Source organism: Cinclus cinclus, unplaced genomic scaffold, assembly GCF_963662255.1.
Source record: "Cinclus cinclus unplaced genomic scaffold, bCinCin1.1 SCAFFOLD_32, whole genome shotgun sequence".
Taxonomy (NCBI): domain Eukaryota; kingdom Metazoa; phylum Chordata; class Aves; order Passeriformes; family Cinclidae; genus Cinclus; species Cinclus cinclus.
This window is the reverse complement of record NW_026912098.1, coordinates 1,215,959-1,231,813: the sequence shown is the minus strand read 5'-3', so window position 1 is coordinate 1,231,813 and position 15,855 is coordinate 1,215,959. Positions and strand designations below refer to the sequence as shown.

Sequence of the window (15,855 nt, the reverse complement as noted above, 5' to 3'; positions counted from 1 at the left end):
TCCAAGCACAACGCTCCTCCATCCACACTTGCACTCACCCCACACTGACCCCGGTCTCTTCCCTTTCCTTCGGCCGCCTCAGTCACCTGAGGTGGAAAACGCGGATAGAGCTGCACGCTCGCTCTGTACCAGAGGTACATCTCACCCACTCATTCACTCACTGACACACTCAACAACTCAACGTGTCCAGACTGAGCAGTCACACAAAATAGCAGCAAAAATCAAGGGTTCACTCGACTCACCCCAGAGTCACTAGTGGGCTGCTCTATCAGCTCAGTGAGACCCCTCTGTTGGCCGCGCTATCAGCTGGGGATAAACTCCTTTCCCTCTGTCTCTGGTCCCCTTGTTTGGCTGCTAGAAACCCACCATGACAGTGTTGTACTTCAGATGTCTCTGTACAACTTACCAGCAGCCCTGTTATTGATATTTAATACATGCCATTTTATCTGCAATGCCAGCAGATCATTGTCTGTCCCCACAGTGAGCGAGACAAGGTTCAGGTTCCCTCCAGGGAAGATCCTGGGATGCACCAGAGAATCTGTTCCTTCACTGGTCCTGGAGCCAGACACAGATCTCCTGGCTGGCTCGCCAACATGAAGCATGGAGAAACTCTCCACAAAAAATAAGTTATAAGAGCAGGCATGTATTTATTCAGTGCTGAGTTGCATGGTGGATAGCTCCTCCAAAAACACTCACACCTTCAGTGACCTGTACCTCTCTTTTTATTCTCCTGAAACTGTGATTGCACAATGCACCTAATACATATTTGTTTCCTAACCCCACTTGTCCCTGCTTAGTATTAAAATTAGCTCCATGTCTCTTTGTGATTGCACACTGCTCATTGCTGGTTGTTCTGGTGGTCATCTGAGGGTCTTTGTGATGATGTCTCCCTCTCAGTTGAGCTTTTCTCTGTGGAGAGCATAACAGAAGAATGGCTGCGTTGCAAAGGCCACGATACAATCAGGCCAGTCAAAGTGTAGCCGTGGCCTACGTGACTGCCTGCAGGGACACGGTATCCTTGAGCACAGATATTATACAAAAACAAGGTTGTTGAAAGCAGAAGGAGTGCAGAAAAGTATCTAAAATAGAGGAACTAGCAACTGCAAGGCTTACTGCGAAGGTCATATGCGTCATGAACTATATAACCAATGAAGAGCTATAAGTTTGCAATATGTATGAGCTAATTATTACATGTATAAAAGTAATTATCTAGCGCATAATAAACGAGGCTCGTTGATCATGATAGCTTGAGACTCGTCTCCCGTGTTCTCCTCCGACAAATGGTGACCACCGACATGATAAATGTGATACGCCACGGATTTCGGAGAACACGTTGGGTCCGGGTCCTGCAGCTAGAGGGACGAGTACAGAGCTAAAAAAGAAAGTGCTCCGTGTCCTGAGCGACCACAGCGGTGGGCTTGGCCGGTACGTGCTGCCGAAGCCTGGAGGGGCTGCAACAGCGCTGACGTGAGTATGGACAGGCAAGGGGCATATGATTTATTTACAGCCTTCTTAAGAAAGAGGCAAATTAAAGGAATAGATTTAGCAAAGGAACTCCCATCCCTTTTGCAGTATGCTTATTCGTATGGGTATTTTATAAACCCTCATACTGTGCACGAATTGTCAGAATGGAAACAGTTTGGAGATAAGTTGTGGGAATTAGTGCTAGAAGATGATAAACCAGCAAAAAAGATAAGCAAATTGTGGAAAGTAGTACACAATGAACTCTTGATGAGTCAGGCGGAAAAAAGAGCGGCACAGGAGGTAGCGACAGCCCAAGAGAGAAATAAAGTTTATACCCGCAATGGAATGCTAGTGCTCCAAATCCTCCCACTTTCACCAGTGTTAATTTACCGGCTTCAGTGCCGCCAGCTCTGTCTGCACCTCCTGTTGAAGATTCAGCAGACCCAGGTCAGACACCGCAAGCCCCAATGAGCCCTGAGCCTGTCCCTGAGGCAAAATCTGACCTCGCGGAGGCCATGGCAAGGGAGAGGCGCGAGCTGTGGGCTGCGTTAGCTCGTCAGGGGGTGGAAAAGGGAGACTCTGACCTTGTCGAAGCTGCCACTGAGTCTCTTGCATTTCCAGTTGTTTTTACTCCCAGTCCTCAGGGAGGATTGCAGGCGACTATTACAACACTGGATTGGAAGCTTTTAGCACAATTGCGTGCCACAGTGGGAAGTTATGGAGTCACTAGTGAACCCGTTAGACAAATGCTGGACTATCTTTTTAACTCCTATATTATGTTACCTTCGGATATAAGGGGTCTGGCACGATTGATTTATACACCTCATCAGTTAATGCTGTTCAATGCACATTGGCAGCAAGAGGCCATGGCATCAGCCAGTGTACAGAGAGCCCCAGGAGACCCGTTGCATGGCCTAACAGTGGAAGAATTAATGGGGTTGGGGGCCTATTTGCGAGTTGAAGCACAGGTGCTAATAGGTCCAGATAAATGTCGGGAAGCTATGAATGTAGCAAGGAGGGCCATGAGCAAAATTAAAAGTCCAGGAGGAGTACCTATTTATATGGGCATAAAACAGGCAAGGGAAGAACCACTGGGAGCTTTTGTGGATAAAGTCATAGAGGCAATAGAAAAGGCCGGAGTACAAGAATATATGCAGGGAGCCCTATTGAAACAGTGTGTAATGCAAAATTGCAATACAGCTACTAGAAATCTTATAAGTTCTATGCCAGGAGATTGGCAAATAGCAGATTTACTAGAGAGGGCTGCCTCCCTCCCCTCAGGCTCGCAAGTCTTTTTAGTTAATGCCCTACAAAAGATAGGAGAGGGGTTGCAGGAACAGGCAAAAGCGCTACAAGAGCAGGCAAAATCTTCACAGACTCAGGTCATGGCAGCTCTTGCACCCCTCCAAGTGGCAGTGGTCAACTCTCGCCCCCGCTCTAATGGTAACAGCAAGATAAAATGTTTTTGCTGTGGCAGTAGTGGACATATTCGACAAGAGTGTGCTGCGACGAGAGTCTGGTGTGGGAAGTGCCAGTCCAACACACACAACACCAGTGCTTGTCGCCGAAAGTCGGGAAACTCGAGACACAGCGTGAGCAGCGGCCGCGCGGGGACACAAGTTGCAGCTGCGATGCCGTCAGGACCAACCAACAACTGCAGCCAGCCACCAGCGGGAGCCTCGGCATGGATGTGGCAGCCTCAGTAGACATCACAATCCTAACCACAATGCCACATAAAATTCCCACAGGTCTCATTGGGCCTATTTTAATAAACGGACAACCTGTGGGGGGACTACTTTTGGGTCGCTCATCTGCGTCAATGTTGGGACTTTTTGTTTTACCTGGCGTTATAGACTTAGACTACGAAGGGGAAATCATGATCATGGTCCATACCCCCTATCCCCCAATAAAAATCACCAAAGGGCAAAGGTTGGCTCAATTGGCACCGCTCCCACAATTAACCAGAGAAATAACTCCTTTACAACAAAAGCCCAGGGCACAAGGAGGTTTTGGCTCCACCGGAGGACTGACATTGCTCACATTAGACCTCTCAACACGCCCTAAGCGACCTTGTCAGTTACATTTCCAGGGCCAAAGCATTAAATTAATTGGACTGTTAGATACAGGCGCAGACTCCTGTATTATTTCCCCAGGAGAATGGTCTTCCAACTGGCCGGTACAAGCTGCAACAACCACCGTAACCGGCATCGGAGGAATGACACTGGCTAACCGCACTCCCGTCCTCACCGTAGAAATAGAAGGTAAACAAGCAATGGCATCTTTTTCAATAGCCACGCTTCCTCCCACAGTACAATGTTTAATTGGGCGTGATGTATTGTCACAATTAGGACTTGTTCTCACTAATGAACACCCTTTAGGGTAGCTGCCATTGCTTGGACTTTCCTGCTCCCACTCACCTGGACCACTAACGAACCTGTGATGGTAAAGCAATGGCCTTTAAAAAGGGAAAGTCTAAAACATGCACATCAGCTGGTACAAAAACAATTTCAACAAGGACATTTAAAATTGTCTACCAGCCCATGGAACACACCTATTTTTGTAATAAAAAGAAATCTGGGAAATATCGATTGCTCCACGACCTAAGAGCTGTAAATGACCAGATGGAGCCAATGGGGGCCCTTCAACCAGCTCTCCCTAATCCAACCATGCTGCCTGAAAATTGGCCCATTCTCATCATTGACTTAAAAGACTGTTTTTTCACGATTCCACTACACTCGAGCGACACCAAGCGTTTTGCATTTACACTACCAGCAATTAACAGAGGAGAGCCAGATAAGAGGTTTGAATGGACTGTTTTACCACAAGGCATGCGAAACTCGCCCACCATATGTCAGCTTTATGTTGATGCTGGACTGCAACCTTTGAGAAAACAAATGCCTGACACAATTATTTATCACTATATGGATGACATTCTGTTTTCACAACCTAAAGACTTTACAAAAGAGCAAATCGAGACTATTACAAAAACATTAGCAGATTCCTCCTTAATCATAGCTCCAGAAAAAGTTCAAAAAACCCCACCGTGGAAGTACTTAGGCTGGACTATAACTAAACAAATAATCAAACCACAAAAGTTGTCAATTGCCACCACTATCACGACTTTACACAATGCTCAAAGACTCTTGGGAGACTTACAATGGCTAAAACCAGTTACAGGCATTCCAAACAATTTACTGGAAAAGCTACAACCATTGCTAAAGGGAACTGATCCCTGTACGCCTGTGAGCCTCACGTTAGAACAACAAAAAGCATTACAACATATCGGCACTTGCATTTCAGAAGGTTTTGTGTCACGCTTAGATACGGAGTTACCCCTATGCCTTACCATTTGGCACAACGCACCCCATTTACTTGGAGCTATTACGCAACGTAAAAAGAAAACGGGGGAGAGGGTGCTAGAGTGGATTTCGCCACCACTGCAAAAGCGAAAAACTTTAACCACAAAAATTGAAAACCTGGCCATATTTATAAAAAGGGGTCGCATGCGAATCCTGGAGATTACCGGATTAGAACCAGCAGTGATTAATCTGCCCATCGAAAAACCTACATTGGATTGGTACCTGCTGAACTCTACTGACCTTGCAGAGGCACTGCTGGGGGCAGGAGCACGAATAGAGACAGGGACTCTGGCACCTAGAGCACTGCAATGGATAGGAGAATGGAGTTGGATCGGCAGGCCACTAAGAGAAGAAAAGCCCATCCCTAATGCTGTTACGGCCTTCACCGACGTGGGAAAAAGGACGTGCAGAGCAGCGATTGTCTGGAAAAAGGGAGAAAATTGGCACCAGCAACTCCTGGAAGCAATGCCCGAGGATAGTTTGCAGACATTGGAGCTTTTGGCTGTCGTATGGGCAGTGACTCACATCACTGAACCTTTGAATGTGGTGTCCGATTCACTTTATGTAGTGGGGGTTGCTGCCAGAATCGAGGATGCTGATATTAAGAATGTGCAGAACAAAAGGCTGTATGAGCTGTTTTTACAGCTCAAGCGTGCTCTGAGAAACAGAACAGAGGCCTATTCAGTGTTGCATATTAGGAGTCATAAATGGAATGTAGGCCTAGGAGAAGGAAACAAAAAAGCTGACGACTTGGTATCTGCGGCCATTACAGTACCTCTGCCTCAATTTACATTAGCCAGAGAAGCTCACTCAATATTTCATCAAAATGCAAAAGGCTTGCAAAGACAGTTTCGCATCTCGCAAGCCGAGGCTGCAGCAATTGTTAGGAGCTGCGCTGTTTGTGCCAATCACAATAATGGCGTGGGCTTGGGAATGGGGGTCAACCCAAGGGGGACCGTAATTAATGAAATCTGGCAGGCAGATGTCACCCATGTAGCTAGTTTTGGTCGGCTGAAATACCTGCATGTTACTATTGATACACATAGTCATTTTATTTGGGCTACAGCGCAGCCGGGTGAAAAGGGGCTTCACGTAGTCAGACACCTGACTAGCTGTTCCGCAGTCATGGGAGTTTGCCAGCAGTTAAAGACGGACAACGGGCCCGCCTATGTCAGCCGCAGGGTTCAAAGCTTCCTGAGTCAATGGGGAGTCAAACATCTCACGGGTATACCGCACAATCCTCGGGGGCAAGCAATAGTAAAAAGGGCCCATAACACATTGAAAAGATATTTAGACAAATTTAAGGACACCCTAGACATACAAGAAAGACTTCAAAAGACATTATTCGTGTTAAACCATTTGTGTGTATTTGGGCAGGAAGAGGTTCCGGCTGCTGTCATGCATAAAATACGTGAGCCAGACGATGACAGGAAGAAATCAACAGGGTTGTGGGTCAAGTACAAATATCTCCAAACAGGACTCTGGCAAGGTCCAGCTGTAGTTCTCTTTTGGGGAAGGGGTTATCTCTGTGTTTCCACCCCCACAGGGCCCGAGTGGATCCCTGCGCGCTGGACTAGGCCAGCGAACCAACCACAAGGTGGAGACCGTCAGGAACCGACCCCTGCAGTTGGAGCTGCTGGTTTGACCACATCGGCCCTTTTTGTGGACAATACTTAGCCCAGCTATCACAGAGCCTAGAACAGCAGATCAATTAGCATATTTGCTTGCTTGCTTAGCCAATTATTGTGCCGAGGAGTTAAGGCTTTATGGATGCTTAAACTGTGGGGACCAATATCATCATGCATGGGTGCTGATACATTGTGGGGGTTGTGGTCAAGACACTTGGGTACATCAACAGGCAACAGGTGGGAGATTGTGGTGTTTTTCGTGTCGAGGAGCCTGGAGAAATAAGACTCATCGACAGGCACTTGAGGAAAGCACAGGATTACCCTTCCACCAAGCGGTTCTCCTATATGAGAGCCCTGAGCAAAAAGTTCTGGCATATGCCCGTTGGGAGCTTCAACGCTCAGTAGAGAGGGCTAGAGCAATACGTAACTCTCACATAGTACAGAAGCAGTGTGACGTGTATTACAGAATCCCTCGACAGTGGGTAGTCCACCCCCAAGAGTGGGAAGCACTCTGTAACAGATATCAGCGGTTGAGAGTTAAAAAGCAAGCACAAAAGAATAGAAAGAAAGATCAGCAATGAGGGAAAGCGAGTTAAAGCTAGTGTGAACTACTGTAACATCATTTTACCTATATGCTTCCGCTGCTATTTGGGTCCCTCCTCAGCCAAAAGAGAACATATGGGTGACGTTAGCTAACAAGACAGGGCAAGAAGCTATATGCCTGGCACTGTCGTCACCAGAAAATCCCTTTTCAACGTGCCTGGTAGGAGTGCCACTGAATTCATGGCCATGCCCAGAAGGAGTATCCTCCTGTAATGCCAGCAGTCCCACTAACAACGTGGACGGCTGGGACAAAATTATATCCCATTTTCCACAGGCTCCACTAGAACCTCAAGAACTTGAAATATTTGGCTCAATTAAAGCAGATGCATGTGTCCAATTTAATTGGACAAGTGTGTATCGCGCAGGCCCTGGTAAGCAGGGTGCCAATCTCTTATTTCCTATGGTTGTTAACGCTACCCAGCTGGTATACCGCAACGTCTCTAGGTGGTGCAATTATACAACTAGCAATTTGTCGCTGTCCTCTAACTCGCCAGTTACTTTGCCTCCAGGAGTATTCCTTATATGCGGAGATCGTGCCTGGGCAGGAATCCCCTCCAAATTAGTAGGAGGACCCTGTACACTTGGGCGACTAACATTGCTTACACCAAATACGTCCATGATTTTACAACGACATAAAAGCCATTTTAGAAGCAAAAGGATGGCGCATGCTTTCACATCTGAATGTGATGATAAAGCCACCGTCTGGTCCCGTGGAAAGATTTTTGGGGCATCATTGGTCCCAAATATAGGTACCGCGCAAGCCTTAACCACCTTAAGAAAACTAGGATGCTGGCTTGCAAAACAAACTAATGCCACATCGATTGCACTGTCACAATTGTTAACAGACGTTGATTCAGTGAGACACGCTACCTTACAGAATCGAGCCGCCATCGACTTTTGTTATTAGCCCAAGGCCACGGGTGTGAAGACTTTGAAGGTATGTGTTGCATGAATTTATCAGACAACTCTGTTTCCATACACGCACAATTGCAGCAATTGCATACGCTAACCACACACTTACAACAAAACTCTGGGTTTGGGCTTGAAGACTGGATAAAAAGTCTTAGTTTAAGTCCCTGGCTGTCGTCCGTATTGCAACATTTAATTACAATCGGGATTGTAATTTTTAGTGTGCTTATTATAGTGCCATGCCTTTTTAAATGCTTGCAAAGCGCAGTAATGTGAGCTATAAATCAAAAAGGGAATACATCCCTATTAGCACAAAAAGAAAACGGGGGAAGTGTGGAGAGCATAACAGAAGAATGGCTGCGTTGCAAAGGCCACGATACAATCAGGCCAGTCAAAGTGTAGCCGTGGCCTACGTGACTGCCTGCAGGGACACGGTATCCTTGAGCACAGATATTATACAAAAACAAGGTTGTTGAAAGCAGAAGGAGTGCAGAAAAGTATCTAAAATAGAGGAACTAGCAACTGCAAGGCTTACTGCGAAGGTCATATGCATCATGAACTATATAACCAATGAAGAGCTATAAGTTTGCAATATGTATGAGCTAATTATTGCATGTATAAAAGTAATTATCTAGTGCATAATAAACGAGGCTTGTTGATCATGATAGCTTGAGACTCGTCTCCCGTGTTTCTTCCGACAGGGCACGGCCAGGGATTTGGGGTGGTTGTGAGCCCAGGGCAGGAGCCGGCCCTTGGCCTTGCTGAAGCTCATCCAATTGTCCTGGGCCCATGGCTCCAGCCTGGCCAGATCCCTGTGCAGAGCTTGCTGCCCTGCAGCACAGCCACACTCCCAGCCAGCTTGGGCTCCCCTGGACACTGACTCAGGGTGCCCTCCATGGCCTGGTCCACATCAGCAAGGAACACATTGAACTGCCCTGGCCCCAGTCCTGAGCCCTGGGGACACCCCTGCATGTGGCTCCATTGCCCAGCACTCCTTGGGCTGCACTTGTGTTTGCCATGGAGCTGGGCCTGCCTTGGCTTCTGTTTGCTGACCCCAAATGAACATCCCTCTGTGTCTGGGGCAGCTCCTTCTCCAAGGAAAGCAGCTGGGACTTGGTGCCAAGGAGCTGAAAGCTGCAGGCACAGCCTGGACTGGAGGAAGCTCAGATTTGCACTGGGCTGCTCTGAGTGCCAGGGCTTGGATGAGGGAAATGGTGGGGTGGGGGTAGGGACAGAGTGTGATTGATTGTCAGCCATAAAGGGTCTTGATTTTCACATCTGTTCAGAGTGCATGAGGAAGTTCAATATCAATTGGACATTGCTCATATCCATCCACATACAGGAAAAAGATAAACAGGGCCCAATAGATAAATCTTTTCTCCTTGTACTGTTAACATAGTGTATCCAATTTGAACAGACTTTTAAAATTGATCAAATTAATGACAGAAGAGTAGAGCACATAACTTTTTCTCACAGTCATGGCTTGTTAAGGTGTTCTGAATGTTCATGAGCTCTTGGGCACTGAATTCCTGAACTGAAGAGCTGAAGGCTGAAAAAGCCTCTGGACCAGTAAAACTCAGCAGCAGCCTCCAGGTTGCTGAGGATGTCAGCAGCCCCCAACTGAGGCCATCCCTGCCCAGAGACCAAGGGGGAATGGGCAGACAAGGAGAGCATCCCCGGGTTGGGGAAGCAGAACTCAGAGGCACCAGTGGGTCCAGGTGGAAATGGAGTGTGGAATTTGGCTGTGAAAGCCCTGCCTGGTCTGTGCCAAGCAGGACTGACAAGCCCTGAGCCCATCCCCTGGGAATGGGGAGCAGTGGCCTCACAGGATGCTCGTGGCTGTCCTGAGCAGTGGGATGTGGGGTGGGAATGGTGAGGGCAGGAGAGCAGCAGGAGCCCTCCAAAGCTCTCTGGGGTTGGGGAGGAGGCCACGAGCCCTGGGGCTGGGAGGAACTGGTGTCTTCTCATGGGCCTCATTGGGAGGGACAGCAGGCACAGCCAGGGCACACAAATCTCATTGCTGCTGCCAGGGGTGGTCCCAGCCCCCCAAGGATTTGGTCACCCCCACTGCAGCTCTCCTACCCTAACACAGACCTGTGCTGGTTCCCTGGCAGACTTTTCCAATGCCCCATTTCCCCAGCTCCCTCTGACCCTGGGAGCTCCCAGAGCTTTACTGATGTCCCTCTGGCCTCCCTCTCTGTCACTTCAAACCTCCACCTCTGCTCACAAGAACTGCCCCTGCAGAGGCCAAGAATATCTCAGGAAGCATCCTAAACATACAAGTCAGGGAAGTAACTTATATACATTTAAATGCCAAGGGAACAAACTTTCTGAAAGTCTTTTTATTTCAAAAGAAAGGGAGATATTAATGCATTTATGCTAAGAGAAATAATACAGGATTTTACAAATGACACTGAAATAGTAGAAAAAGAATCAGAAAACAGACCAACAAAAATTTGGGAAAATGCATTTAAAAGGCTAAGCTTGTAATGCTCAGCAGTACAAGAGAGATAGTTTATTATTTCTGAATTGATCCAATCATCAGTTTCCTCAGGGCATCCTTGAGCTCCTGGTTCCTCAGGCTGTAGATGAGGGGGTTCAGAGCTGGAGGCACCACCGAGTACAGAACTGACAGGGCCAGATCCAGGGATGGGGAGGAGATGGAGGGGGGCTTCAGGTAGCTAAATGTGCCAGAGGTGATAAACAGAGAGACCACAGCCAGGTGAGGGAGGCAGGTGGAAAAGGCTTTGTGCCTTCCCTGCTCAGAGGGGATCCTCAGCACAGCCCTGAAGATCTGCACATAGGAGAAAACAATGAACACAAAACAACCAAATACCAAACAGACACTAACTGCAAGAAGCGCAAGTTCCCTGAGGTAGGAGTGTGAGCAGGAGAGTTTGAGGATCTGGGGGATTTCACAGAAGAACTGGCCCAGGGCATTGCCATGGCACAAGGGCAGGGAAAATGTATTGGCTGTGTGCAGCAGGGAATAGAGAAAGGCACTGGCCCAGGCAGCTGCTGCCATGTGGGCACAAGCTCTGCTGCCCAGGAGGGTCCCGTAGTGCAGGGGTTTGCAGATGGACACGTAGCGGTCGTAGCTCATGATGGTCAGGAGGGAAAGCTCTGCTGAGATGAAGAACGTAATGAAAAACACCTGAGCAGCACATGCAGAGTAGGAGATGTTGTTGGTGTGCCAGAGGGAATTGTGCATGGCTTTGGGGACAGTGGTGCAGATGGAGTCCAGGTCAGTGAGGGCCAGGTTGAGCAGGAAGAAGAACATGGGGGTGTGCAGGTGGTGGCCGCAGGCTACGGCGCTGATGATGAGGCCGTTGGCCAGGAGGGCAGCCAGGGAGATGCCCAGGAAGAGGCAGAAGTGCAGGAGCTGCAGCTGCCGCGTGTCTGCCAATGCCAGCAGGAGGAAGTGCCTGATGGAGCTGCTGTTGGACATTTACTGTGTCTTGGCATGGGGATCTGTAAGAACAGTAATCATGGAATAGTTTGGTTTGGAGATGACTTGAAATATCCCAGCCCAGCTTGGTGTCACTTTCCCCCCACTGCCTGCCCAGGGCTCTGCTGCCTGGAGCTCTCCCTGCCAGCTGCTGCTTCCCTGTGCCCAGGGCTGGGCCCTGCCAGTGCTGCCAGAGCCCAGCCCAGCCCTGGGGGCTCAGCTCTGCCCTGCAGACCCCTCCCAGCACAGGGCACTGCCAGGGCCAGCTCTGCCTCTGCAGGCTCTGATGGCAAAGTCAGAGCAACCCTGAGGAGGCTGGAAAAGCAACAGTGATGCTGCCTGTAAGGGGCCCTCTGCTGATTTCTTTCTTTGCCTGGTTTATTCAGAAATGAGAGAAATTGTTTTTATTGTCCTCAACCAGAGCATAGATATGAATATCAATGTTCAATTTTGCATCCAGGCAACCCTGAGCAGTAGATTATAAAATCAGGATTTTCCCTTTTTTGCAGCCCCTGACTTGCTGTGCTCCCTGTATAATCTATTTGGAAATGTTCTGTGTATATAAATGTCATGCTGGGAGCAGTCCTGATCAATGCACCATCCTCACCGCACAAGGAGAACACTTCCAAGTCTCACCAGCTGTCTCCCTCCACCCAGACCTTGTCCCCCAGTGCTGGCAGCAGCTCCCAGGGCTGGCTGAGAGCTGTCCCTGGCAGGCAGCAGAGTCCCTGCCCAGCACAGCACCCTGGGCTGCAGGACCCTGCTCTGCAGGACAGCCCTGGGCACCCCTGGCTGCTCTACAGGAGAGAGAATCAGAGAATGTACTCACAGAGTCTGTAGGCATTGGGATGTTCCAGCTTTAGGAGATCACTGCAGGAGCTGCAGCTGCATTGTCCTGCAGCCAGAGGCTTCCTGTGTCCAGGGCTGGGAGTGATTCTGCCCCAGGCACTTGTGAGCATCTTCCCAGCCCTGACTGATTGAAGCTCTCTGTGCCTCTGTGCTGTGCCCAGGGTGGCTGCAGGCAGTGCCCTCAGCCCTGCTGGGCTGGGAGAAGAGCTGCTCATCAAGAGAAATGGGTTTTTAAAGCTCTTCCTGGTTGCCAGGATTGTCCTCTATGCCAGGATCCCAGTCCAGCTCAGCAGCACAGACACAGCACAAGGACTTTAATGACCGTCTCTGGGATTTGGTGCTGTTTACATCAGACTCAGTCCCTCAGAGAGTGTGTTCAAAAAACATGTCAACAACTGAAAGTCAGATTGAAACTTCAAATTATCTTAAACTTTTAATAGGTCCCACTGAGGGAAAGGACTGAGAAAGTCTCCCCATGTTCCAGTTAGAGCAGAACACTGGAGGCAGTGATGACAGGTGGGGACAAACAAGGGAAAGGTGTCTGTGCTACTGAGCAAACCTGGATGTGTCTCAGCAATGCCAAGGGCCAAGGGCTGAGCCCCAGCCCCTGGCAAGGCAGATCCTGTCCCTCCCTCCTTGCTCAGGGCTCTTCCCGGGGCACTGGGCTCTGGGGATGTGCAATGCCAAGGGCAGCACCATGGGGCGGCCCCTGCCAGGCTGCTGAGCAGGGACAAGGAGGCAATGAGGCCCCAGCACAGCAAGGCTCACTTGTCCCCTGCTGGCCAAGGGCCCAGGGCCAGCAGCCATGGCCAAAGTGCTGCAGCACTTGGCTCTGGCAGGGCCTTTCAGCTGCTGCCCATCCCTGTGCCCTCTGCAGCCCAGGCTGTCCTACGGTGTCCATGCCCTGCCCCTCTGTCCCTGCAGGCTGTCCTCATCCCCCGGCTGCCCCACCTGGCTGGCCCCTTCCTTTGCTGACAGCTCTGCGTCCTGCCTGCCTCTGCCTGCACACACAAAGCCTTGGGCTGCTCCAGACTCCTTCTGGGGGATGTGCTGCACCACAGCCCTGCCCTGGGAGAGAAATTTCTTTAACCTTGGGTCCAGTCTGGACCATCCTATCTGCTCTTGGCATTAATTCTTTCTTTCTCAGCCTGTTTTCAGCTATGTCTAAAAGATCCTCCATCTATGAAACCTCCCTTGAACCACTCTCTTCTTCTGTCCCCAGTCTCCACTCCACTGAACACAGAGCTGTTTTGTCCTGATACAGAGGTCATGTTCTTGCTGCCTCCAAACCCAAAATTTTGAGATTCACAGAATTCACAGAATTTAGAGATTTCACAAATTGAGAAAGTTGGAAGAGACCTTCAAGAACATGAAATCCAACCCATGCCCTAACACCTCAACTTGACCATGGCCCAAATTGCCACATCCAGTCTTTGTTTTAACACATCCATGGATGGTGACTCCACCACCTCACTGGGCAGATCATTCCAGAACTTTTATCACTCTTTCCATGAAAAACTTTTTTCCTAATATCCAACCCAATTGTTCTCTTTAAACAATTTGACACTGTGTCCTCTCATTCTGTTTAGTGCTGCCTACTGATCTCTGGAACGTCTCCAAGGTGTTGGCAAATGAAAACATTCTGCTCAAAGTCTGAGGAAATCACCAGAGAACAAGGCAGTCAGACCTGTCTGTCCTGGCTACTTTTGTCTGGACCCAGTTCTTGGACAGATGCAATTTTGGAGGTAGAATCCCAGATTTGGGCATTGGCAGCTTGGTAAGGAGGGCAGTTCTTTTCCACTGGAAGGAAAGCACTGAGTCCCAGTGTGTGGTGGTAGATGGGAGACAGCCCTCAGGAGGCCAAGGCCAGCCTGAGTTGTCTGTCCTGGCAGATTTTGGCTGGGAGTAGCCCTTGTCTATGGAGAACTTTTTATAATGGGTCCAATTCCACCCTTGCGCACCTGGAAAGGTGGATGGCTCTTTTTCATCAAAAGGAAAGCCCAGAGCCCCAGTGTTCCAGGGACTGATGAGAGGCAGCTCTCAACATGCCAGGATCAGCCAGACCTGCCAGGTGGCCCCCAGGAGGCCAAGGCCAGCCAGAGCTGTTCCATGTCCCCTTGCTTCCATGTGTCACAATTGTCTCCATGATTCCATGGGGCCTTGCAATGCCACAATGTTCTCCATGGATCCACGGTGCCCTGCAGGATCACAGCGGCCCTTTGGCTGCACGAGGCCCTGTAATGGAACAATGGCCTCTTGGTTCCACACAGCCCTGCTGCTTCACACCGGCCCCTTGGCACCATGCAGCCCAGCAGTGCCACAGTGATGAACTTGGTGCAATGAGGTCCCAAAGGTGTCACCACCATCTCCATAGGAAGGAAACAGCTGACCCCTCGTGTTGCAGGGGCAGATGTGGGGCAGTCACCAGAGGCCAAGGACAGCCAGACCTTTTGCTATTTGCAGATTCTGTCTGGGAGTAATCCCCAGGTATACGGAATTTTAGAGGTGGAATACCGGTTTCAGACATGGAAATCTGGAGGAAAAGGACTGTTCTTTTCTGTAGGATGGAAAGCACAGAACACCAGTGTTTCAGGAGCAGATGAAAGGCAGCCACCAGAGACCAAGGGCAGCCAGAGCTCTCTGTTCTAGCAGCTTTCACTTGGGAGCAATCCTTGAATGTACGGAGTTTTGGAGCTGGAATCCCAATTGTGGCCATGGGCGTGTGGTCGAGATGGATGTTTTCTTCCATAGGAAAGAAAAGTGGGAAGCCCAAGTGCTTTGGAAGAAGATGAGAGGTGGCCACCCTTAGGCCAAGCCAGCCAGACCTGTCTCTCCTGGCACCTTTCATCTGGGGGAAATCCTTGGACACAGGGATTTTTAGAGATAGAATCTCAATTTTGGTTGTGCCTGAATGGAAGAAGAGTTCTTTTCATTAGGAAAGAAAAAATGGAGGCCCAGTGTTTCAAAAGGCAGATGAGAGCCAGCCCTCAGGAAGCCAAGGCCAGCCAGACTTGTCAGTCCTGGCAGCTTTTGTCTGGGAGCTGTTCTTGGAGATAGGGAATTCTGGAGGTGGATTCCCAAATTTTGGCCATGGGTGCCTGGAGGTGAAAGTTGCTTTTTTCCTGTAGGAAAGGAAGACACATGTAGCTACAAGGTCTTTCAGAGCTAAAGAGTCCAATAGAGAATTAACACCTGTATCATTGATGCTTTTAACCCAATAACTAAATTCCCATGTCCCTTAGTGTGACACTGACTGACCAACCAGAAACTGCTACCTGAAACCCATGAAGAAGGAGGAGGAAGAAGGAAGATGAAGACTGAAAGAGACAACACCAAAGATCCTCCATTTTGTCTCATACCTATTGCTGTATTATAAAACCCTCCAATTTAAAACCCATCACCATTGGAAAGCACACACTTCTATTTCATTATACACTCGTGATTTGAACTTCATCACTCCTATCTAGAAGCCATCTCCTGTCGGGGTTTTTTGTTTTCCGATACCTAAGGCGCGAGACTCGAGGGCAGTCTCCCCGACCAACCTCTAAAGGTCCCCTGATATCAGGGCTAAGGTGGCGAAATGAGGAACGGGTCC

The 15,855-nt window shown here is 49.2% G+C and overlaps 1 protein-coding gene across 1 annotated transcript; it reads right to left on the bottom strand.

The window, feature by feature from the left end:
- Positions 1 to 10,481: 10,481 nt before the first annotated feature.
- On the bottom strand, positions 10,482 to 11,243 carry LOC134057273 (olfactory receptor 14J1-like; the record flags this gene model as incomplete). The annotated part of the gene is made up of 1 exon (XM_062514269.1): positions 10,482 to 11,243. A coding segment is annotated over one exon (762 nt), but the record flags the coding sequence as incomplete, so codon positions are not given.
- Between the last annotated feature and the right edge of the window lie 4,612 nt (positions 11,244 to 15,855).